This window comes from Sander vitreus, chromosome 1 (genome assembly GCF_031162955.1).
Source record: "Sander vitreus isolate 19-12246 chromosome 1, sanVit1, whole genome shotgun sequence".
Classification (NCBI taxonomy): Eukaryota; Metazoa; Chordata; class Actinopteri; order Perciformes; family Percidae; genus Sander; species Sander vitreus.
The window spans coordinates 20,606,316-20,630,597 of NC_135855.1; the positions used below are offsets into that span (position 1 = coordinate 20,606,316).

The 24,282-nt window shown below is 39.7% G+C and overlaps 1 protein-coding gene across 1 annotated transcript; it reads right to left on the bottom strand.

Moving 5' to 3' along the window:
* Window positions 1–1,229: 1,229 nt before the first annotated feature.
* fam189a1 (family with sequence similarity 189 member A1) lies at window positions 1,230–20,582 on the bottom strand. Its single transcript, XM_078257349.1, has 10 exons — window positions 20,472–20,582; window positions 17,062–17,226; window positions 10,360–10,467; window positions 7,797–7,957; window positions 5,649–5,784; window positions 3,905–3,983; window positions 3,039–3,797; window positions 2,491–2,562; window positions 1,684–2,006; window positions 1,230–1,427 (listed from the first exon to the last, which is right to left on the bottom strand). Exons 1-10 carry the CDS (start codon window positions 20,568–20,570, stop codon window positions 1,230–1,232), a joined length of 2,100 nt encoding a protein of 699 aa, XP_078113475.1. The 5' UTR covers window positions 20,571–20,582.
* Between the last annotated feature and the right edge of the window lie 3,700 nt (window positions 20,583–24,282).

Here is a 24,282-nt window from a genome sequence, read left to right on the forward strand (position 1 = left end):
AATCCACATCTGTGATGTTCTTGAACCAGCGGCATCACAAAATATTCACCACCACCACCCTATCAGTAACAGTTCCACAAAGTCTGCAAACAATGGCTAGTAATGACCAGTCCGTTCAGTTCACAGTTTAATACAAACATATTTATTTCTGTTTCTTATGAGGGCAAGAAGAATACTGATAACACAATATCCTTTTTCTTTGAGTCTCAGATCCAAACTTACTTGTTTCTTTTTTTACAAGATGAAACTCAGTAGAAAAGATCAGATCCCCTGAGGGAGAAACATTCTTTTGTTTTTCTGATGAGAAAGAAGCCACTACAGACACTGGCAGGCTCAGTTTGAGTTTGCTACCATTTCTGCTGATGACTTGGCACGGTCTCAAAGGGCACTAGGGATACTGTTATGGGCAGCTCTCTCTCTCCGCCCTGTTTTCGGTGTTTTTGTTCTCTGTTTGTCTGTGTGTATCTGTGTTTTCCACCTGGAGTGCTGGAGGTGTGTTCAGAGGAAAGTACGTCAAGGAGCGTGGCCGAATCGACACTGCACAGCCGTTCCTCACAGCTGCAGCTCATCTACAAGATTCATTCCAGCAATACTTAAACCCGGGCTGATCGCCTCTTCGGCGCCAGTTCGTTATCTACACCCATGTGGTAACTTGGCTCTGAGTTCTCAGTTTATTCAAGTTGTGTCCGTGTTGTCTTGTGCACCCTAGCTTTTGTCTTTGTTCTCCTGAGCTCATACTTACTCTGTGTTTCTGTCCAGTGACCGGTCAGACCTGCTGCCTCCCCCACTGTGCCTACAAGCTTCCAGCCTCACCGTCCAGCCTTACCCTCCACCTGTGGTCTTCCCTGCCTGTCCGCCTCGAGTCTCGTACGACCTGGATCTTTCCCCCTCGGCTTGCCTCGGTACTCGGACCAGCCAGGAGATTCCCCGCTCAGACAAAATCCACACTGTATTTCTGAGTACCATTTTATTCATTAAAACCTTTACAAACTGCTTTCATTGTCTGTGTGTGAAATCTCTGCGTTCTGGGTCAGAACAAGCCCCTAACAGATACAGTATGCGGCCATTTCAGTTTGCCTGTGCTGCAGTCACACTGTGAAAATAAATGATCTTCCAATGCTGGAAGAGTCATCCATTACTCTACAGACATCTACTGCACAGCGTGGCTGCAACACCAGCACCCTGAAATGCCCTCAGAGTTTTGACCCAAGTCCTTGTTGCGAGAGTGGTCAAAGAATAGTTTCTTTGCACTCAAGGATTTGTTCAGAGGAGGGGGAGTCCAGTGGGTTGGTGGAGCCGCTGGTTGTTTGTGGGAGGTGTTTTGGACGGCGCATGGAAGGGGACGAACTCAAAGCACCGCAGCTCTGAAGGTGAAGATCCTCGTGGCCACGCTTCCTAGGACTGCCAATGATGCGCTGGGTCATCACCTGTGCAACAAAACATATTAGCCGAGAATGAAAGCGAGACCCACGTTGCTAGTTGTCTATTTTGTTTGTTTTTAACATAATGATGTGATTGAACCATCCATTTTCATCCATCATGATTGTTTTCTGGTGTAATTACTGCCTCGCAGGGCTCTTAGCCTGATGTCTACTTATAGACTTGTACGTTGATGCTCACCAATAAAACCAGAAACTTGCCTTAAACTATCACTGAACATTATACACTGTCTAATTCAGTTACCTGATCTATGACATTGGCACTAAAAATGGCCTCCTCCATGTGTTTCTCATCCGACTTGATGACACACTTGATGTTGTTGACAACTTGCTGGACTTCAGGAGGTAGACTGCAGCTCGAATGCTCCAGGAACTTGGCCACCAGTACTTTGGTGTCTTTGTACATCTTAAAGTCAGCCAGGGAGTGTGGGCGTTCGTGGGAGGAGTGTGTGTGCAGGGCACGGGGTTTAAGGTGGATGTCAACTTTCCTGCCCTCCTTTTGCTGCTTCCTGACACTTGTGTGACTGGGTTTAGCTCCAACTACGCCTGATGTAACGTCTGCTGGCTCTGAAGACGAAAAACAGAGAAGAAAAACACATTAAGTCCCATATAATTCTTAAAATCAAGGCTAATACCTGTGGATTTAGTGCTTTGGCTAAAGTGAAATCACAGTTTTCTGTGTCACTGACGTAACACATTTTCATTATCAGCTCATTTATAATTGGTTTAGGATTTCATTTGTTTCCAGCTTTTTAATAATGCATTTTTTTTAGATAATCTAATTGGCCCAATGGGGGTTTAAATTATGTATTTAAGGAATGTTTAGTCCTTCAATTTATCAAAAAACTGAACATCACCCAATTTGGAGATACTTAATGTTTTCACAGGACAGTGACGATAACTAACATTTGTTTTAATAAAGTTTGTTAAATTAGCTCTCAACGCTGCCAGTATTTTCTTCAGGTCTAATTGTTTTACGAAATAGGATGTGAATGCTTTTTAGTAGCAGATGTCCCAACATTACATGAATTTACAGTTTCTATGATGGTACCTTGCTCTGGTGAAGTGTGAGTTGAATCTTCAGCAGCAGGGTTATTTGAAGAGGCGCAGCCACAATTTTCTCCTGTAGAGGGAGACAAAAAACTTAGTGTGGACTCAACAAAGCAGGCACAAGCAGTTTAGTGATACACCATTGCTTACAGACAATGAAAGGCTGTAGGGCTGCCACTAATGATTAGTTTAATTATCAATGAATCTGCTGATAATTTTTTTCCTATAAATTCATTGTTTAGTCCATAAACTGTCAAGTTCTCAGAGTCCAAGGTGATGTCTTCAAATGTCTTGTTTTGTCCACTCAACAGTCAAAAACCCAGTGATATTCAGTTTACAATGATATAAAACAGAAAAAAGTAGCAAATGCTCACATTAAAGGATCTGGAACCAAAGAATGTTTGGATATTTTTGCACAAAATATGACTCAAGAATGATGGATTAGTTGGCTAATCATTTAAGCTCTAAAAGGCTGATCACTCTCGTCATATTTAGATGGAGTATTTAAGCTGTAGTATAAATTATGCGTAACATTCTTGCTGCACTCACTTCTTATCGTAGAGGTGCAGGAGATAGGATCACTGGTGGAACGGACTATGCGTGCCAGTTTTCGGTACCTCCTGGCTGCTCGGAGCACCCGGGGCCTCTCTGAGGGCGAGTTACCGCTTTGGGCTGAGGTAGAGGGCGGTTGCGATGTGGAGGAGGGTGACCAAACACTGAAACACAGCCTGGGGCCGCGTGGCCTGCTAGGAGGAGAAGGGGAAGGAGAAGGAGCCATAGGGCTGATGCCTGAAATTCCACCAGAGGAGGCCACAGAGGTGGGGGAGCAGGGCTGAGGTGGTGGGGGGAGAGTGACAGGGAGGGTGAGCTTCCGGCTCATCATTCGTGCCTTAATGAGGGAGTGTGTTGATGCTTTAGGTGGCTCCTCTGGTAAATGTTTGGCTGATGCAAGTTCGTCATATATGTGATTTGCAGCTCTGAGTTCCTCACATGGATGTGTGTTGTCTGTGGAATCCTCCAGATTGCTAAAGTTTTCTGAGGACCAGTCTGGAGAGCGCTCCAGAGACTCCTGGGTGTGTGAGGACTCACTGTAACCTGTATCACTGGGGCGAGCATCAGGCAGGCCACGATGGACACGTGTACAAAGTTCCAGGCTGGGGCATCTTCCGTCGATGGGGGCAGTGTGGGGCATGCCATATGGAGAGGAGTCAGAGCCCTGGACCTCCAGGGAGCACAAGTCTTCTGAGGAACAAGTCTGGTCCGGATCAGCCACCTCTGACACCATCAGTGACGCACTGTCCACTGAGGCTGAGAACATGGGGAAAAAGTATAAGTCACCATGACTACTATAAGTATATAGATAAAGACATATGACTATCCTCTGCAATGTGCACTGCAGTCTTAGCTGTCTTTACCCTGAGTGCTGAGTCCTGCAGTCGTGTTTCTTTCACACAGACTGGATTCAGTGGCCTGCTGCTCTATGCTGGTGGTGACCTGTGAAGAGGAAATTATTAGTTGAGATGGACAACATACCAGCACTCTTTGCATAAAATGAATTGAGCGGATAAAGAAAATGCTGATATTTTGTATGTACTGTATGTATTGCATAAAAGCAGTGGTGTATCACCTAACCATCAACACCACAGTTGGTCTGTAGAGGGCTCTATGAGACCACAACACTAACAGAAAAAAAATTCTCACTCTATAGGAAACTACTGTATAATTTAGAGTTGAATAAGAAGCTTCAATAAGATGTACTGATGTGCTTTTAAAGGTACAGTATATAATACATATACGTTTATATAACATTACATCATGCAGGGTATTTAGCCTGAAATCATCAGCTGAGTTTCTTCTGCCCAATGACTGTTCTCGCATACAATCAATTGATCACTGCCCGCTTCCATTAGTTATTCACAGCAACCCCTGTTAATCTATTGCAGGTGGGGAAACCCTTTGCTGATTCCTACTTGAAGGACACTGTGGAGATAAGCATGGATTAAACATGTACAATGGAAATAGGAAATTGAAAGCCTCAGGTGTAAAAGTATGTTGCGAATATAATGGAAGATAAAAGGATTTGCTGACATTAGACCGTTATTTTTAGCTGTGAACAATGAGAAGCAGTGAAGCCTCAGCCTGAAAATAGCTGTGATCAGTTCAACAAGGGAGACCGCCTCAGTAAATCTGAAACAGCAAATAAATACTCGGATGAAACTGACAGGCAACATTTTAAAATGCAGACACAAGATTAACACAGTAGCAGGCCAGCCATTAGGAATTTTTTCTCTCCAAATTGGGCCCCTCATCCATTCCCACTCCAGCACCATAGACCTTTGCATTGCCCGATCCTGGGCCTTGGGCCAGGGTCATCTCTGTACCCTTTGACCTAGGTGGGCCTGCACAGTAGCAATAACATTTTGACACAAGTAAAGAAAAAAGCCATTTCAAGAAAAACATCTGACAAGTTGGTCGAGTTGGTTAATTACCTTTTATATTAAGACCTCTGCCCTCTCTCTCTCTCTCACTCTGTCACCCTCTTTACTATCAAATAATGGCAAAATGCCAAAAGTTACATTTAAAATAATGGTTTTAGGGGATGGTAATGTTGGTCCATCAGTTGGTCCATCACCTTTGGTCCATATGGAAATATCTCAACCACTACTGGATAGATTGCCATGACATTTTGTGCAGACAATCATGGTCCCCAAAGGATAAATCCTAATGACATATATCTCCTGACTTTTCCTCTAGCACCACTGTAAAGTTGACATTAAGGTTTTGAGTAAAGTGTCTCAAAAACTATTGTTATTATCATGAAATTTGGTATGTTACCCTAGGGGATGATTTGTAATCACTTTGGTGATCCACTTTTCATCTAGTGACATCATCAGGTCAAATTTCCCCAGGATTTTGAAGATACTGTTATACAATAGTTGCTTTCCAAATGTCTTAGAATGCGCAAATTTAGGTCAGGCTAGAATGTCTGTAGACTCTTAGTATTGTTACTGCTACTGCACATATGTAAAATGTATTAATGTTTTAGATTAAAGAAGGTAATTGACCTTGGCCTGGTCCCTCTTGAAACAAAGAAATTAATGTACAGTTAAGTCCAAGACGATCTGGAGACAGTGTTGTTTAAGGGCCGATTGTTCTCACCTGGCTGGCAGGGGTCTGGCCCACAACAGACTCATATGGAGGTGGCAGGTCAGTTGGGTACAGTGTCCCTGGGCTGTTGATGGGCACGCCATAGATGGCACTGAAGGGAGAATGGGGAAAATCCAGGTGCAGGCCTCTGTCAGGGGCATGACATCAGAGTTTCAATCAAACAGTAAAAAAATTTAATTCCTATCTCGAATAACTGGAATACAAAGATTGGCGAGTTCTCTGAGCCAGTCACACAGTGAAAAATGTTTAAGAAACTGGCACAGCAAGTCTGAATCCATCCTATCAAAATATATTCTTGTAATATTGTCTAATAAAAACATTAAGAAAGAAAGGATGAAAAATATCCTCGTCCCTAACACTCCAATCCAAACGATACATATGGGTATAGTATTATTCTATGTGCACCACCACTGTTTCATGTGGTGCCAATTAAGAATAAGCAACCATGCGTGCAGTCATATCTTTTAATTACAACCCCATTCTCCTTTAAAGTGGCGGAGCATGAAATACAACCTGAGAGTTTCCACTAATCATCCGAGGCATGATGATGTCATGACACATCCCTGGCCCTGGGCAGGGACACCATAAATGCTTCCTCTGCCTTGTTTATATTTATGGCATAATTGACAAACAGATGTGGCTTCCTGCCAAATGGCTACAGCAGCAGCACTCTCTCTGGCAAGACTGAGAAAATGGAGAGAATGATAAGGGAGGGGTCCACCGATCTTTTACAACAGCTGAGCATAACATATGTCACCGCTGCTCTGAGCTGACCATGGATGATAATACCACGTGTGCTGGTCACAGTCAGACACATGCCACAGCTGCTTAATATGATGGATTTGGATTTGTCTTTGCATGCAAATTTTCCTTTGGCATCTCATAAAAGATTCTGGCGTGGTCTACATGAAATAAAAAGCAGTTTTTATTTGACAAAACTGCTTAACTGACAGTTACTGTACTAAACCAACAAAAATATATAATAAACTTCATTCTCTCAGCTCCTCCCAAAGTAAATGTCTTCTATCCTTTTTTTGTTGTGTCCTAGGGGACTTTGAGCCCCCCAAAACTTCCCCTTCAGTACCTGACCTATCAGATCTATAATACATTTTTACCATTTTTTGATTAACGTTGCACTCATTGCTGCTCCTTTTTCCAATTATGACCACTTTTACATTACGTATGGATCTCAAATATCTGATTTATATCAGGTGTCTGTGGAGGAGCAGGTAGGAATGTACAGCTATAGGCTACAAAAAATGAATCCCGGAGAATCTTAAATATACAGTATGTGTGCTAATATGTGTGGAGGGAGGGGGCACTGAGTCAGGTACAGTAACCTGAACTACTGATCACTTGCAGTAACCAGCAGAATTCTAGTTTCAATAAATATTGCAGAACCTTTTGAGATGGGTCTCTGCAATGCAACATTGGATTTTTCAATAAATTCTTAAAATCAATTTAATAAAAACAAAATCCCAGAAAGAATGCCCAATGTATTTTGGAGAACATGCAGCGCCTTGATACCCAATTTCAATTGCTTTTATCTGGGATATATCTTTTTTTTATCTTTTATTTATTTATTTATTTATTTAAACATTGATTTCTACTGCAATCAGTAACTTATACTCACTGCAATTAACCTGTAGTTAGGGTTTCACTTGATATAACAAATGTTAGGATTTTCTGGATTGCCCTGCACTTTGCATATCATTGATAGTTGTTTGAATCTGATGTCACAAATGTTTTATAGGATGTCATTAATGTGTCAATTTCCACCTTGTTGGACAAAACAGCTGTATTGTATTGTTTTGTAGTGTAATAAACAGCAACAACCAGAGTGTTCCACTAAGTAGGCTAAATTAAATGATACAGTGTCAATTGTCATTGAAAATTTAACAAATAATTATAGAATTGGCCAAAGTATTTGGGCTACAAGGCATTTATTACAAGTAGAATATTGTGTATAATTACAGTGTCTTGTAAATTTTGTTAGCAAATTACAATTTGTATTGTGTATTCCCTGAAAGTATCCACATATCCCAGAATATACATCGGTACCAGAGTTTGGGGAGCACTGAGCACTTTGTGTTAGAGAAGAGAAGATGTGATGCTGATGAGTAGTAGTCTGCCTCTCACCTCTGTCCATCCATTGAGGGGGTGCAGGTGTACTCCGGGGGGTAGTATGGTGGTGGTGGAATGGGAGGAATAAACTCATCAAAGTCCAGTGTTTGGTGGAGGATGGTTCCATGGGGGGTCATACAGTCAGCATTTAGAGCTCGCGCCCTGTGAGGCATGAACTGAAACACAACATAAAAACAACCATTATCAGGCTTTTCTTACACATGGTGCTGAGTTATTAGTTGTTTATTCATTATTTTAGACCATAATGTATCCATGCATGGCTGAACAGATTTTCACAGCACCTCTCTGCTCTCTGCTGTTATTTCAAGCAGTTATTCCCATCTCTGGTTGTTGATCACTGAACAAGCTTCACTACAGCTTGAGTCAAGTGCCTTGCTCAGGGGTACCTCAACAGCAGCTCTGATAGTGCTGCTCATTTATTTTCCTCATTCAAAGGTTTCTAAGTGGGACAACTATCCAGTCACAGCCAGCCTGGTTTTCTAATCTCCAGGCTGCCACTGTTACTATTGACTTGACTAAATTTACTGAGCTAAATAAAAGGTTAACACCTCTTGTGTAAATTGGAAAACGAGGCCACTCTTGGAAACTCTGCGCGACTGTTGGAGATAAGACACAATGCGGTTGTTCTTTGTCTTTGACTTATTCTGCTGTTTGATTTGTCGTATTCTATTTTAGCTTGTTTTCACCTTCTATTCTATTTTGTTTTACTCGTTTATTTTTATATATTGCCTCATGTTTCTTTTATATTTTTTTTAATGTCTCTCTGTCTTGTGTAAAGCATTTTGAATTGCCTTGATGTTGATAGGTGCTATACAAAAAAAACTTGCCTTGCCTTTTCTCTCTGTGAATCAATAGTCAGATGCCACCACGTTCAGCCACTTCAATTTATAGAAGTTGCTGGTGTGCATGTCTGCTTTGGTGTACTATCATTTTTTACTTTCATACATTCATGTAGTGTCTGCAAGGCATGCAATTACAGATAAACATAAAATACAACAAACATGAACAATAACTGCCCCTAAATCATTGATCAATATCATTAATTAACAGATCTCCACAGGTCTAGACAGTAAGATGCTTTGAGAACAATGTGTCCACAGCTTTGATCATCTGAAATTGGGCCAATGAAGCAAGAACGACAGGGAATTAAGTCCTTATGTCAACGTGAGAATGATGTTTCAGTACCATTTTTAATTGCTGTATAATTTAAAAAGCTTTGGATGTATTTATTTTTATCATCTGTCTGTCTCTTCTTAAATAGTCACAGATATAAAAGAGTAACAGCATTATATCTATGGTCCTGTCCCACGGATCTAAAAAGTATTCATCTATGTAGTTATAATTGTTTAAATCTCCTGAGTTCTTGCCAACCGTGGGCAGAAACAAGATATAAACACAACACAGACATATCATAATCACATTGTAAAGTTAATATGTACACATCCAGCAGACATGGAGTAACATTATCATTCATTTGGAGTCCTGTTTCTAAACACCAGGTGAAGGTAAGTCGATATTAAGTCTCCTTTTAGCTCTGTTTTGGTCTCCACCAACTCCTGAGGGAAATATCTGGCTCTTTAACAGCTAAATGCTTCACTATATTCACCAGCTGGTCACTAACTTTGTCTGTCTGCTGTTTTGTGCTGGGCAGGTACTCATATAACAATAGGTTTGTCAGATAACCGTCTGAGGCTACGCTGATGAAAGCGGTCAGAGTGAACCAAAACAATGAGCAGAAAGATTTAAAAAAGCACCATAGAGCTGAGAGGAACTGCAGATTCTGTGGATAATTATCTGTAAGTTCATCACCACGAGCAGGTCTGATTTGAATATGGGTTTTTATGGTCTATTGACTTACATGGAGATGAAACTAATGTAACGTCTGTTTGCTGTACTCTGAGTTATACTTAATTTATTTTACTAGCTAAGTAAACAACATTTACAGCATAGTTTATAAAATGTGTAAATGGTTCTTGAATCAAATATTATTGCGAAGCTATTTGTGGTATCCAGTTGGAAGTGTTGCTCTACATTTCCAGTTGCTGATGTGTTTAGAGCCATGAAATAACTTTTGTTGTGAAAAAACAAAGGGAGCTTGGCCATGCTAATTTCCCTCGTGACTGAAAGCATTTAGCTGTTGGTAATATTTTCACTGTTCCACATACAATGACAAAAGAGGGTCACAGTGAGGACGGTGTACCTTTAAGGAAAAGAATCCAGTGGTATGTTAAACAGTTATCTTCAAATCCAAAATGTTTTTTTGGGATGCAGGTGGACACTGAGAGAGCTCCTGTGACAATTGACCTTCACTTCGTGTTTTTACATTCACTTTAGAATTTACCAAACAGCAGGATGATTCAACATGATTCAAAAACTCAATCATTACTCTCCACTATCTTAAAGGGAGGAAAAGGTTGGCACGTCATTCCTGAGCTGTGTGTGATTATCTAACCTGATGATATTGATCTTCAGACTAAAAAGATTTGGATTTTGGCAGGGGGGTCACTGAAAAGAAAATTAAGTCAGCCATTGTTGTCTGTGCTTCCATCACACTCACCATCTGAAGCACATCAGTCGAGACCATCTGCATACAGCACATGGCAGTCGCTAGAGCACACACAATGGTGGAGATGACGTTAAGGGCACATACGCTGAACAGCAGCTCCTAAAGGAGAGGGGGAGGGAGAGGAGGAGAGCAGTTAGAGGAACAAAAGGAGAGGAGGAAGAAAAATAAGAGAAATGACAAGGGTGTAGGAAAGAAGGGGAGGAAGAGGAAGAGGGAAGTTAACATTATAGAAACAGCACTTACATTAACATTAAAGATGTGTAATATGAGAACAAAAAGAGGCGAATGTGGAAAAAAAATAATTAGACACAGATAGGACAGAAGGTGACACAAACAACGACGTCACCAGTAAAGTAACCAAGTTTAGAAAAGCACAGCAGGGTGGCACTGTAGTGGGAGAACACTGCTACAAACATGCAGTTTTAAATAAATAAAATGTAAAAGGTTAAAGACTGATACAAAGAATTAGAATGTCTCTGCGTACATGGAGGCCTAGCAAACAAATTCAATAACAGGAAAAACAACCTCATAAACACCTGAGGTTAAGCACGAGCATATACATAAACACATTTACACTCAATGACAATGCAGTGAAAAGCAAGGGGACACAAGTATTGAATCTGTCAGCAGAAATAAATGTGCATGCTGGTGAAATACTAGCCCAGCACCCTGAATCAGAGAAAAGACTTCTGACTGCAGTCCCATTAGGCTGCCGTTTGTGCTATTTTTCTAAAATGTAAAAAATAATCATTCTAAAGTGGCTCCATTTTTAAAACCATATTGAGTTCTGTACATCCTAACAAATGAACCTATAATGATATATAATAACTGCACTGTATAAATTAATTTACTGAAAAAGAGAACAGGAACAGTAATAGCACCTGCATGGTAATTGGGAGAATAGCAACTGTCTAGCATAGAGCATGTTGAGAGGAGAGATGATGATAGCAGCTTACAGTATATTGCTGTTTCAAAATGAGAAAAAGTATATGTAATTTATATATGTGTAGGTCTAGGTGAGCTGCATGTTTGATTCAATTACAAACTATATGCTTCTATATAAGGTTTTCATGGTTCATCTGTCACAATAAACTCACGTACACAATCACTATAACACTTCTATCAGGATTATTATTATTAAACAGTGTAAGACTGTGAACAGATGATAGGGAGGAGGAGGAGGGAAGGCAGAAAAAGGTGTGAATATATGGCAGAGATTTTGACTATGGATGTTTTAATTCAAATAGCTCAAAACAAGAGGAAGTAAAACAAATTATCCAGCTCATACATCTACAACCCCAACCTATACTGTACATCCACACAGGAGAACAAAAACACAATGATATCAGCACATTCAACATGACAAATATTGAACACAGCTGCCCCAAAATGTATATGAATATGACAATTTCATTTCTTAAAGACAAGGACAGGAGAGACTTTTAGCACTGGAATGAAAACCTCACAACACCTTTTCTATTCGTTACGGACTCAAGGTCATGAATGAAGCTCCACAGTTACCACACAGTGTTTTCCAGCCTGTCACTCAGATTATTCAGGAAGCACATAATTACCAGTGACATTACAGAACTCCACTTGTATTAGGCTGTTGATAATCTGCAGAGAGGACAGCCGCCTCCCCCACTCAGGTACCTTCACTTTTTAAAGGAGGAGCAGGCAGCAATTTTTTGCCAACCACATCCCATTATTCACTTTCATATCGTTTGAAGTTTGTGATATAAAATTAATCAGCTGCCAGCCCTGCAACTTATTCAAACATGTTTGATATCCAGGAACTAGTTGCCAAAAATCAAGTCTGTGTAAGATGGAAGTTAAAGCAGAGCTGATACCAGTTGGAACCAGAGAAGTTCAAGTTGTTCAACTAATACAGTCCCTTTGGAGCTAACCGTTTTGGAGCATGTTTTGTGTTGAAGAAGTCTGTCTGACATTTGAAACATGAGACATCACAACCAGTCTTTAGAGATTTTAACTGCTTATAGCTTAGGAATAATTACAGTAGTTTACATAGTTAAAAGGGAGTAAAGAACTAACAAAGCTAAGTGATGTAAAACGTCCATGTGGTGCAGTGTTAAAGGTTAATATCACTGTTTTTACTCCATTTAATTAAATTAATAATAATAAAATGTGAACGTAATAAAATTACGTTCACTTTACATTACAGCTAACCTTTTTCCAAAGTGTGTCATGGTGTCATGGCTGATTTTGTGTCTCAGATTGACATGAGGTGTGAAGACTGACATGAGTGAAGTAAAGATTCAACATTTTTACATGTTTTTACAAATGTTGTTTTACAATTACAACATTACAGTGGCAGATTGTATAGCAGTCTGAGCCTTACAGGGGGCTTAATTGGGTTTTCACATCACTGATACTCAACTGTTGTCTCTTGAACCGTGAACATCTTGACCAAGCTGACACAAGCTACACACATGCCTCCACTAGCTGCTCCCTCTAATGTATGACAGGCTCTCAGTAGCAAAGGGCAGCCCCCTGCATTTCTCCAGCCAACATGGAGTTTCTGTTGATAGTCTCAGCTAACGTCCAAGCAGCTCTTTACAGCATCTGGCATAAAACGCAGCACTTCCCTCAGAAAGCCCTGCAGCAGTTTCAGGGAGGCCAGTCCAGACAGTTAGCCAAGCCCTTCAGAGATTTTCTAATCTCCAATGATAGGAAGCAGCAGATGTTGTAGCTCTGTAATGCCACTTAATGCACGTAGTAAAGGAAAAGCTTTTCTCATACCTAGAGTCTTGACCCTTCACACAAGTTCATGTCAGACCTACAGAGCTTCAGAGAACATCACAACAATTATAGAACATGCACAAGTGATCTATTTTCCTCTTTTGTCACAGCCTGGAGCTAAAGAGATTATGCCCTGTGGTCCAGGTGGACTGTCCTCCTAGATGAACAGGTCACCCAGTGACTTTGTAATCAAAAGAAATCCTAGTGTTTCGTTATTGAAGGCTAAAGAGTTGAGAGTGAGACCCATCCCTTTTGACTCAGGTACACAGCTTAATCAGTCTTACAGGGCCCTGGCAGACCATCCAACCTTGCTGACAGACCAACAAAAGATACCAGCAAGACATTCTCACGTCGTTCACTGTGACTCTGACTAACGTCTCGACATTTGCTCAGAATACAAATTGAGAATATGTCTGAGAATATGGCCATCCTTTCCCGTGGAAGGATGTCGTCAGTCTGTAGTCTTAATTTACTTGGAAGATGATGAGGCAGAGGAGAAAAAATAGCAGAAAATGCAATGAATGGGGGAAATCACTGATTCTTGAGGTTGAATGACCAGTAAGATAGTTTTCTCTCACAGATTCAACAAAACCAATAGCTGATTTGGGACAAGTAGAGTAATCTGTGCCAAACATTTGACAAAAACTAGTGTGTCTAGTCTGTATCTCTGTCGCATGGCAGTTTGTGAAATGGTCACGTTATTTAATCTATTGATTTGTGTACACAGACACGTTTATCTCGTTTATTTCGTGGTGGTGTGCACATTTTTTAAACTAATGTATTTCAATGGGAAGCATCTTTCGTGATCACAGCACGACTACGGTAGCGAGTAGTATGAAAAGCGGAGGTTGGTTGGGGTGGTGGATAGGCCAAACAACACAGGACTTTCACCCCAGAGACTGGGTTTTGTGGCCCGCATGTGGTGTTTCGTTTCTCCGTTGTTGTTTTCCTAAACCCAACCGTCCCTTTGTTGTTGTGCGTCCCCTGTTGTTGTTGCGCATCCCCTGTTGTTGTTGCGCGTCCCACAGAGGCCGCGGATCGTGATCCGCGTGTGGCGTTTCCTTTCCCCGTTCTTCTTTTCCTAAACACAACCGTCCCGTTGTTGTCGCGTGTCCCCCAGAGACCGTGGATTGTGTCCCGACATGTCCTTTCCCCGTTGTTCTTTTCCTAAACCCAACCTCTGAATAGATGCTTCCCATTACGTGCTGACCACCACGAAATAAACAAGATAATCGTGTTCGTGTACACGAATCAATAGATTAAAAATAACGTGACCATTTCACAAACTGCTGTGAGTAGTTTTCCCAAGTTGAACTGCGAGCATGTAGTAGGCTAAGACAAGAAATAGCTTTATCTGAGCTCATTTTTGATATGGTAATGCATCTGCCATACAGATGTGAGCCGGTGCATTACGGTGATTTCCCCTGTGATCACAATGCACATAATGACATAATAAAACCTGCCAGGCAAAGAAATGTAACACCTCTAAAGAAAGTGTTTAACATGCCTGATCACAATGATATTTAACCTCTAGAAGATACCTTGCCTCTAGCCAAACAGGTGAGTGAGTTACACAGCAATGTTACACATCCGCCCCTTACAGGAAATCACAAATTATCTTAATACTCCTTCCCACTGATGATTTATGGCCCCAGGCAGTGTAAGGAAAATAAAAACTGGATGGCAATGAAATGTGTGTGCAAAGAGTGAATGGCACATATTAGCAGCAGAGAAGATAGTGCTGAGCGTTTTTTAAACAAAACTTTTAAACAGAGAAGAACTAGTCCTAAGAAATGAACGTTTAAGGTGGTTTAAAACTCAGTCTGTCTGCTGTGATAACTGATAGCATCCTCTTAGACATAACTCAACACACCTGACTTCTTTGGCACTGAATAAAGGTTTATGGCACCAGTTCCCATATCTCTTTTAATGAGCTATGATAAAAATGACAAATGTGCTTGATCCTTCCTCTTTTCATAAGCATGCTTCATCCTACGAAGTCTTTTATTTGGTTATCAATGTTTTATAATCAATCAGGGTCATAAAAAGCACGGATTTGATTTTCGTTCTCCAATAAAGGCACAGTAGCACATACTGTACATCATTGCTGCAGACACTCTGTGTCAAGATAATCTACCGAGATCATGCACTTACAAACTACAGCCAGCCCAGGCTGGATACACACTGCATACTAAGAGGTCTGCCTCTTGGGGAAAGACAAATGCTGTTGCCATTCTCCACTTCCTTCCCAATTAATCTGAGACTGAACGCTCTTGGTGTTTTGTATTTTACGTCATTTGGCTGTTCTCACATAGGATATGTTACCCAGTGAGAAAGGAAAATTGGAGAAATCAGTTTAGACATGATGATTTTAGCAATTTAAAGGCAATTATTTTCAAACGACTACTGACTGTTACTCAAGTTAACGGTATCATTTTGATTAGAGATGTAACGAGACTAGAGTGGTAGAGTCTATAGCCATGTTAGCGGCTCTGTGAGGCTGTGCATATATCAGTGCTTTGAGCTAGATGCTAAAGTCAGCATGCTAATATTCTCACAATGACTATTCTATGTTTAGCAGGTATAATGTTTACCTAGTTAATCATCCTCATTTAGTGTGTTAGCATACTAACATTTGCTTATTGACACTGAACTTTTACTTACTGTATTACAACCTGTTGACATCTCTGTATATTTAGGCTATATTTATGACTCTCATTACAAATACATTTACTACATTCCTGTTTACATTCAGTTTATTCATTTTGCAATTACTGTACACCTGTCTACCATAAATATATATTGTTTTATTTTATATGTTATACTTTACCCCAATATTTTAATTCTTAGATTCTCTACTTTTTTACTTGCGTGATTTTATGCAAAATAATGAGCATTGTTGAAAGGGAGGCTGAGACTGAGATATAAGATTTTCATTGCCAACGACTGCTTCTCTGTAATTGTTGTGTATATGACAATATATAACTTGTAATTAAACACAAAGTAAAGCTGAGGCTAAACGGGGTGTCATGTTTTGCAGGTATTTAAACAAAAGAAATAGATTTTATGATTAGATGCAATTTATCCTTAGGGGAACATGAAATGAATTGAGTTCGGGAAAAACTGCTTTTTGTTACAGTGCTCCAACTTCATGGAATGAGTTACAAAATCAGCTAAAATTGCAGGTTTTTATTTCACATACTGAATTCAAGTCCTGCCTACATCAAATATATCAACATGTTTGCGCTTGTTTTAAAAAGTGATTTTCTGTTTTTATTTCTTATTTCTTATTGCTGTCCATCCCTGTCTGTCTGTTATTTGTTGTATGTTAAAGTGTATTTTTATGTGCTGCCTTCTTGGCCAGGGCTCACTTGTAAAAGAGATTTTAATCTCAATGTGATTTTTTTCCCTGGTAAAATAAAGGTTAAAAAAAAAAAAAAAATGTCTGAACCATATAGATATTTCAATAAAAAACACAAGTTAGCCTCATGGTGGTGCTAGCGGAAAAGCCAGGGGATCACTAAAACAGTAGACTTTATCATCTGGGGACCATGAATGTCTGTACAATATTTCATGGCAGTCTATCCAACAGAAGTTGAGATATTTCAGTCCGAACCAAAGTGGTTGACTGACTGACTGACTGACATTGGCATCCCTAGAGCCGTGCTGCTTGGCTAAAAACAGAGAAACGTCTGCAGATAAAAATCAAGTGGCTTGAAGTTGGGCAAAATTTAATTTGTTTCCCACATCTAGACTTTCATCTCTGGATTGCAAAAAACAAATAAGTAAATAAATAAATAGATGAAATTTAATTTACCTGCAGTCTCAACACAGTCTAACTTATATAGAATATTTGTTAACATATGAAAACTCATAAAAAATCATCAGCTCTCACCATCAGCACAATACAAACACATGCTGGCTTCCACCGACCTTGAGACGTAGGCGTATGGTGTTGCAGTCCCTCAGTGGATTCAGCTTCAGCGTCTCTCCCAGGTTGTTGCAGCTCGAACTCTGATGCTGCAGCTCGCAGCATACACACACTCCATCGCTATCAAACTTTAGCTGGGGGGGAGGAGGGGAGAAAACACATCCACACTCATGCATGCCCGCCACATACACATACACATACACACACACACACACACACACACACACACACACACACACACACACACACACACACACACACAAAAGCACATGCAAAGACACACACAAAAGCACATGCAAAGACACACGCACAGATCAGACCTGAGCTTGGTGTTCTGATGTATTGTTCTTAAATGTTCAGGATTACTCCTGACATGAACTAATTGTTAAGAGGCAAGTGAAAACAGTAAAAAATAATATAATACAATATTGTGATAGAGAAAAAGCAGCTTCACATGGCTAAAGTGTACAAGAAAAGAAGAGAGTCTGTGAGACATGTGGAGTTACCCAGGGAGGGATGGAGGTAGAGCATACCTCTGCTATGTGTCCCAGATTGAGAGAAAGCAGGACGTGAACCCAACAAGTATGGGTTAATTACATTGGGGAGAGGAGATGAGGAATGTCGCATTTCAGTCACGACTGGGGGAAGGGTCTCTCGGGAGCTACATAAAGCAGTAAAGTTGGTCTACTCGACTGGTCCAATTTTTGTAAAGAGAAAAGCTGTTTCTAATGTGGAAGTGGTAGGGTTAGTGGGTGGGTGCTGGATGAATCACAAAGGACTTCTTCAGTCACGAAAAAAGAAGAGACCCTGGCGCTATAAGTTCCGCTAAAAAATCTGCTTAGCATCTCATTATGAAAATGTGAAGACTGAATGTTCTGTGTCCAACTGCTTCTGATCTCCAGCTGCAAGGAGGAAAAGCTTAATACACTTATTTTGAAGTGTGCTCTCCTGTTTTCCATGTAGTAGCACATTGGAGCCATTGGAAATGCCAGGGTGTAGAGAGCTGCTGGGTACCTCTTCTGATTTTTTTTTTTTTAAATATTAAGCACCATTTAAAGGGGAATCTCACACAGGTGAGTTCTGCTCAGCTTGTGAAAACAGTTGTATTTTATACTTTTGTGGCTGTGGAGGAGCTCTATCATATGAAAACAACCTAAATGATGTGGACTTTGGCTCGGTGACTATGAATCTTTAACAGAAAGCCTGTATTTCAAAATGGGGTTATGGAGTTTGCGATACAGGACTACTCAGAAACACCATCAAGTGTCATGTCAGTGGTACCATACTTATTTTAGAACGCTTTTAATAAAAAATAATTACATACATATACATAATTTGAAAGTGTTTTGTTGTTGTGGATGGTTTTGAACATACAGCAACTATTTATATATGAATGGATGTATAGGAGAGTGCCAGTGTTCCAGGGATATAAGAATTATGTTGATGGGGCACTCTGAGCCTTAATAAAGGCACAAATATTCAAAAAAAAATTCTTTTTTAGCCTTGATTTCATTACATTTTGGCAAATCTGTACCACCTAAAGTCAAGTCTGAGATACTGGTAGCACTGGAAAGTGTAAGTTGACCTGATTCCAACTATTATTGTATAATGTCTGTGTGTGTTATTACTCAGAAGAAGTGGTGTGATTTCAATTGCATATTTCATCAGGTTTTGACATATAATTCAAGAAAATGTATATATATACACAGTGGGGAAAAAAAGTATTTAGTCAGCCACCAATTGTGCAAGTTCTCCCACTTAAAAAGATGAGAGAGGCCTGTAATTTTCATCATAGGTACACTTCAACTATGAGAGACAAAATGAGAAAAGAAAATACAGAAAATCACATTGTAGGATTTTTAATGAATTTATTTGCAAATTCCTCGGGAAAAAAAGTATTTGGTCACCTACAAACAAGCAATATTTCTGGCTCTCACAGACCTGTAACTTCTTCTTTAAGAGGCTCCTCTGTCCTCCACTCATTACCTGTATTAATGGCACCTGTTTGAACTTATTATCAGTATAAAAGACACCTGTCCACAACCTCAAACAGTCACACTCCAAACTCCACTATGGCCAAGACCAAAGAGCTGTCAAAGGACACCAGAAACAAAATTGTAGACCTGCACCAGGCTGGGAAGACTGAATCTGCAATATGTAAGCAGCTTGGTGTGAAGAAATCAACTGTGGGAGAAATTATAAGAAAATGGAAGACATACAAGACCACTAATAATCTCCCTCGATCCGGGGCTCCACGCAAGATCTCACCCCGTGGGGTCAAAATGATCACAAAAACGGTGAGCAAAAATCCCAGAACCTTCGGGGGGACCTAATGAATGACCTGCAGAGAGCTGGGACCAAAGTAACAAAGGCTACCATCAGTAACACACTACGCTACTGCCAGGGACTCAAATCCTGCAGTGCCAGACGTGTCCCCCTGCTTAAGCCAGTACATGTCCAGGCCCATCTGGAGTTTGCTAGAGAGCATTTGGATGATCCAGAAGAGGATTGGGAGAATGTCATATGGTCAGATGAAACCAAAATAGAACTTTTTGGTAAAAACTCAACTCGTCGTGTTTGGAGGGGAAAGAATGCTGAGTTGCATCCAAAGAACACCATACCTACTGTGAAGCATGGGGGTGGAAACATCATGCTTTGGGGCTGTTTTTCTGCAAAGGGACCAGGACGACTGATCCGTGTAAAGGAAAGAATGAATGGGGCCATGTATCGTGAGATTTTGAGTGAAAACCTCCTTCCATCAGCAAGGGCATTGAAGATGAAATGTGGCTGGATCTTTCAGCATGACAACGATCCCAAACACACCGCCCGGGCAACGAAGGAGTGGCTTCGTAAGAAGCATTTCAAGGTCCTGGAGTGACCTAGCCAGTCTCCAGATCTCAACCCCATAAAAAATCTTTGGAGGGAGTTGAAAGTCTGTGTTGCCCAGCGACAGCCCCAAAACATCACTGCTCTAGAGGAGATCTACAGGGAGGAATGGGCCAAAATACCAGCAACAGTGTGTGAAAACCTTGTGAAGACTTACAGGAAACGTTTGACCTCTGTCATTGCCAACAAAGGGTATATAACAAAGTATTGAGATGAACTTTTGTTATTGACCAAATACTTATTTTCCACCATAATTTGCAAATAAATTCATTAAAAATCCTACAATGTGATTTTCTGTGTTTTGTTTTTCTCATTTTGTCTCTCATAGTTGAAGTGTACCTATGATGAAAATTACAGGCCTCTCTCATCTTTTTAAGTGGGAGAACTTGCACAATTGGTGGCTGACTAAATACTTTTTTGCCCCACTGTATATGCCAAGTCAGAGAGATATGTTTTCAAGCCTAAACAATTGAAAAGCAGATTAAATGACTGGAGAGTGAGTGAGTTAAGGTCCAGTTGGTCTCACCAGCTGACAGTCCTCCAAAGAGTTGACCAGCTGAGCGTTCTGGCAGGAGAGGATGGAGCCCGCCAGGTTGAGCATTACACACACAGCTGACAGCAGCATGAAGAATGTAATCTGTGACAGAGAAAGAAATGGAGAAAAAGGACAACATAACGTCAAAAATCGTACTGCTTACTAACATTAATTCAACACTAACAACTTTCTGATATTGTGATTTCAACAGAGCACCAAAGAGGAAATCAGCACTAATGTCAGGAGAAATCAATAACCTGTTTCTCCTCAGACCTCCAGAGTCTGACAGTGAGAAAAACCATAATCACAGAGAAGCTTTTCACCCATTGACATAATTTATTTGTTTCACACATATAAATGCAAATCACATTGAAGAAATAAATAAATACATAACATGTGAGGGTGTGGTGGAAACTTGTAATGGCTTATATAAAAATCCACACCCAAAGGACATAGCAAAGGTAAAATGTAAACATACAAAATCACCAGTACATTTTAAGTACCAGTGTTATATAGTTTCATGTTAAATAAGTTTAGAATTATATTGAAGAAGTAAAAAAGAAGACAAAATTGCAGAGAAACTTTCAGTATAAACAACTGTTTCTAAGAGTGATCATTTTTTTTCTCCAAATCAAATGTTTTTGATAGCAGGGCATTTCTAAGTCTAGTTTTGTACATAGACAATGACAGAGGAATCCATTAAATTTACATTTTCATTCCACCAGATAACTCCAATTCAAATCCAACGAAATTTGATAAAAAACTGACTACGGAATGTTTTATACAAAGTAAGATGAAGATTCTTAGCTTAGTCTGGTTGTCTGTTCTTAGTCTGTTTGGATAATTATGGAAATGTGAAACATAACAAACAGGCTTGTTGTCAGATGGAAATTCTCGACTCACAGCAAGCTATTTCTATCTTTCTCGACATCTGAAAGGTGTTGTAGCTAATGTCTTTCAGTCAGTACTAGACACAAACACACATGCACATACACTAACACCAGTCTCAACAGAGCTAATATTTCTCTATGCTCAAAGCTGATAGAGCTGGCAGTTTAGGTCTAATGTACTTTCACACCAAAGGCCTACTTGGTCCCTTTTCCTCGAGGTAAAGGCTTCTTTTTATTTCCTAGCTGACAGCCCCGTGGATGTCAAGCCCGTTAGCAGAATTATGGCTACCATTTCTGGCACTTCAAGTTATGGGTCAAGCGTAACAGAGAGAGTGTTAAAGCTGACAATAGACAAGCTCTCTGTTCAGGAAATTGGAAACCAGGCACCAGCATTTTGATTGACTCTACAATCCCCGGTTTTGTGGAAACATGATGACTGAGTTTCACAAGCTCATATGTGATGAATTTATTTACAAATCACAATAATAGCCTATTTTGCTTTTTACAAAGAAAAAACCCTAGAACAGTGTTGGTGGAGGACAGAAAGGGCACTAGCAGGAGGAGTTTGACTGCTATAAAGGTTCTTGAGAACACACACACAGATGGAGAGGAGGAGAGAGGCACCAGGGGCGGAGAAGGGAAGGAACTGGAGGTGGCATGTAATAAACAGATGGAGCGATACATTTAAGTGCTTTTCACTGTGGCAGAAAATTGAAAGATTGAGAGGCTGATGGGCAAGCTTGCAAAGCACCTCTTTGGATGGAAAATCAGAAGAAGAGAAATGAGAATCGTAAAATGAAAACAAAAGTTAAAACAAAAGGAACAAGACAATAATTCACAGTCACAGACAAGAATAGAAGACAGACAGAACAAGACTTGGTTGCCCCATGGTTCACTGGTGGTGATGATGTATAGATCGAATTTATTAGCATTTCCTTTTAATGTCTGGTTCTCTGGTTGATCAGCTGCACGGGAATGTAATCAAGGAGGCACATTGGTGGTTTTGTATAGTGGCCACAGTCAAAACTGCAGACTTCTTAAATAAATAAATAAATAAATATATATATATATATATATATATATATATATATATATATATATATATATATATATATATATATATATATATATATATATATATGAGCCACCAACATTTCTATCAACATATTCATTTTGTGCCAACAATGTTTCTGTATCTGTATGTATGTTTCTGAGCCTAAATGCAAAAGCCTGAAGAATGTTTTTTGGTGCATGCACCCAGTGATCAGTAGACCTTTCTCACAGCAGACATTAAGAACAGGTGTTACTAATAGCATTAACGATTCTGTTTAAGAGTCCCAGTGAGAGGGGCAGTGAGCCAGCATGCACAATACCAGGACCCTAAAATCCAAGCAGCTAAATGGAACTCAGCTATCATTATTTACACATGATGCTTTTCCTACTGTGTAAGGTCAAAATGTCTTCCGTGAAAAAGGATGGGTGACACATTGAAACAAATTATTCAGAAATAGAGTTATCTGGCAGTATTTTACATGAAAGTCCCCCGTGTTCTCCAACTGAATCACACAATGGGATTGCAACAGAGATTGATACAAGGTTGTTTCACCTAAATCAAACTTTACCAAACAAATAAGCAAAACCTAAACACAGTGTGATTCATTTAATTAAAGGTAATTAAACTTTAGTTGTTACTTTACTGTTAAACAATGAAATGAGGATTTTCTTATTATTTACTTATTAGTAATGTTATAGTTTAAGTTACTTCATCATTAGTTTAGTGTAATATAAAATAATTAGTTTATAAATATAGATAGATATTTCATATTTTGTCAATGGTTAATAATTGTTTTGTAAATCATCTATAAACATTATTTGGATGGCTATTATAAAGTTGCAACTGATGCTTATAATAATTAGATGATATAATAAGTGGTTTATAAAACATCAAGTAACATAAATTTGGCCCTAATAAATATTTTTGGTGATCTATAAAAGCGATGATTATTTGATTATTTATGCACTTATAATAGCTATCTAAATAATGTATTTATTAACCATTTACAAGGTATTATAATAATCAGTTAATAAAATAACATACATTATAGCATAACTAATAATTATAAATAATAATTTCATTGTTTGTTAACAGTAAAATAACTTAATTAAAGTTGTATTAACTATCAGTTTACAATTTATTAGTGATGGTTATTGTTAAGTGTTACCCTCACAATATTTATATATCACATGGGAGTGCAGGAGTGTTTAACGCGTAGTGGGTCATGACAATAACTATCACAACTAGGATCATGTAATGCACAAACCAGTGACAGTAAAAGCTCTCTCTCTCTCTCTCTCTCTCTCTCTCTCTCTCTCTCTGACACACAGGCCATAAGTTATATTTTAATAAAAGCTCTCCAGGTTTGCATTGTTGCCAGCTGAGCCAGTTGGATACAATGCTGAGCCTCAAACAATAACCAGCTGCAATTCCAACTCAAAGCTCCAGTGACTGCTTGCCATGATATCACGCTGCTTTAAAAGGATATTTAGTTGTTGGTTGCATGCATTTGCATAACTGTCAACGAAATTTGTGTCAGATCTTCCAATTACTCATTATTGTAATCTGCAGCTATAATAAAAAGTGTGCAACCATGAAACAACAGATGCCACCACTACTCTGCTGATTCAGACACACACTGGCTGAATTGTGTGTTTATATGGAACAATGGTGACAAAGTCCCACAAGACATCCTTAATATCCAAATAGTCTGCTCCAGGCCTGTGTGACCCAGGTATCACCTGTGCGTCCCCCATGGTTTCTCTCTGCTGAGCTGATTGTCACGCCTGGCCTCACACCAATGCCTTCTCATTACCATGTAGGATCACATAGCACCATTTAGCAACTAGTCATTAAC

What these genes read in the sequence shown, in the direction of transcription:
- fam189a1 (XM_078257349.1), bottom strand. Translation starts at nt 20,570, where the DNA reads ATGCTGCTGTCAGCTGTGTGTGTAATGCTCAACCTGGCGGGCTCCATC. An exon ending in CCATACGCCTACGTCTCAAG is followed by an intron (nt 10,468 to 17,061) that starts GTCGGTGGAAGC and finishes CCTCTCCTTTAG; the next exon opens with GAGCTGCTGTTCAGCGTATG. An exon ending in GTGCCAATGTCATAGATCAG is followed by an intron (nt 1,428 to 1,683) that starts GTAACTGAATTA and finishes TTTGTTGCACAG; the next exon opens with GTGATGACCCAGCGCATCAT.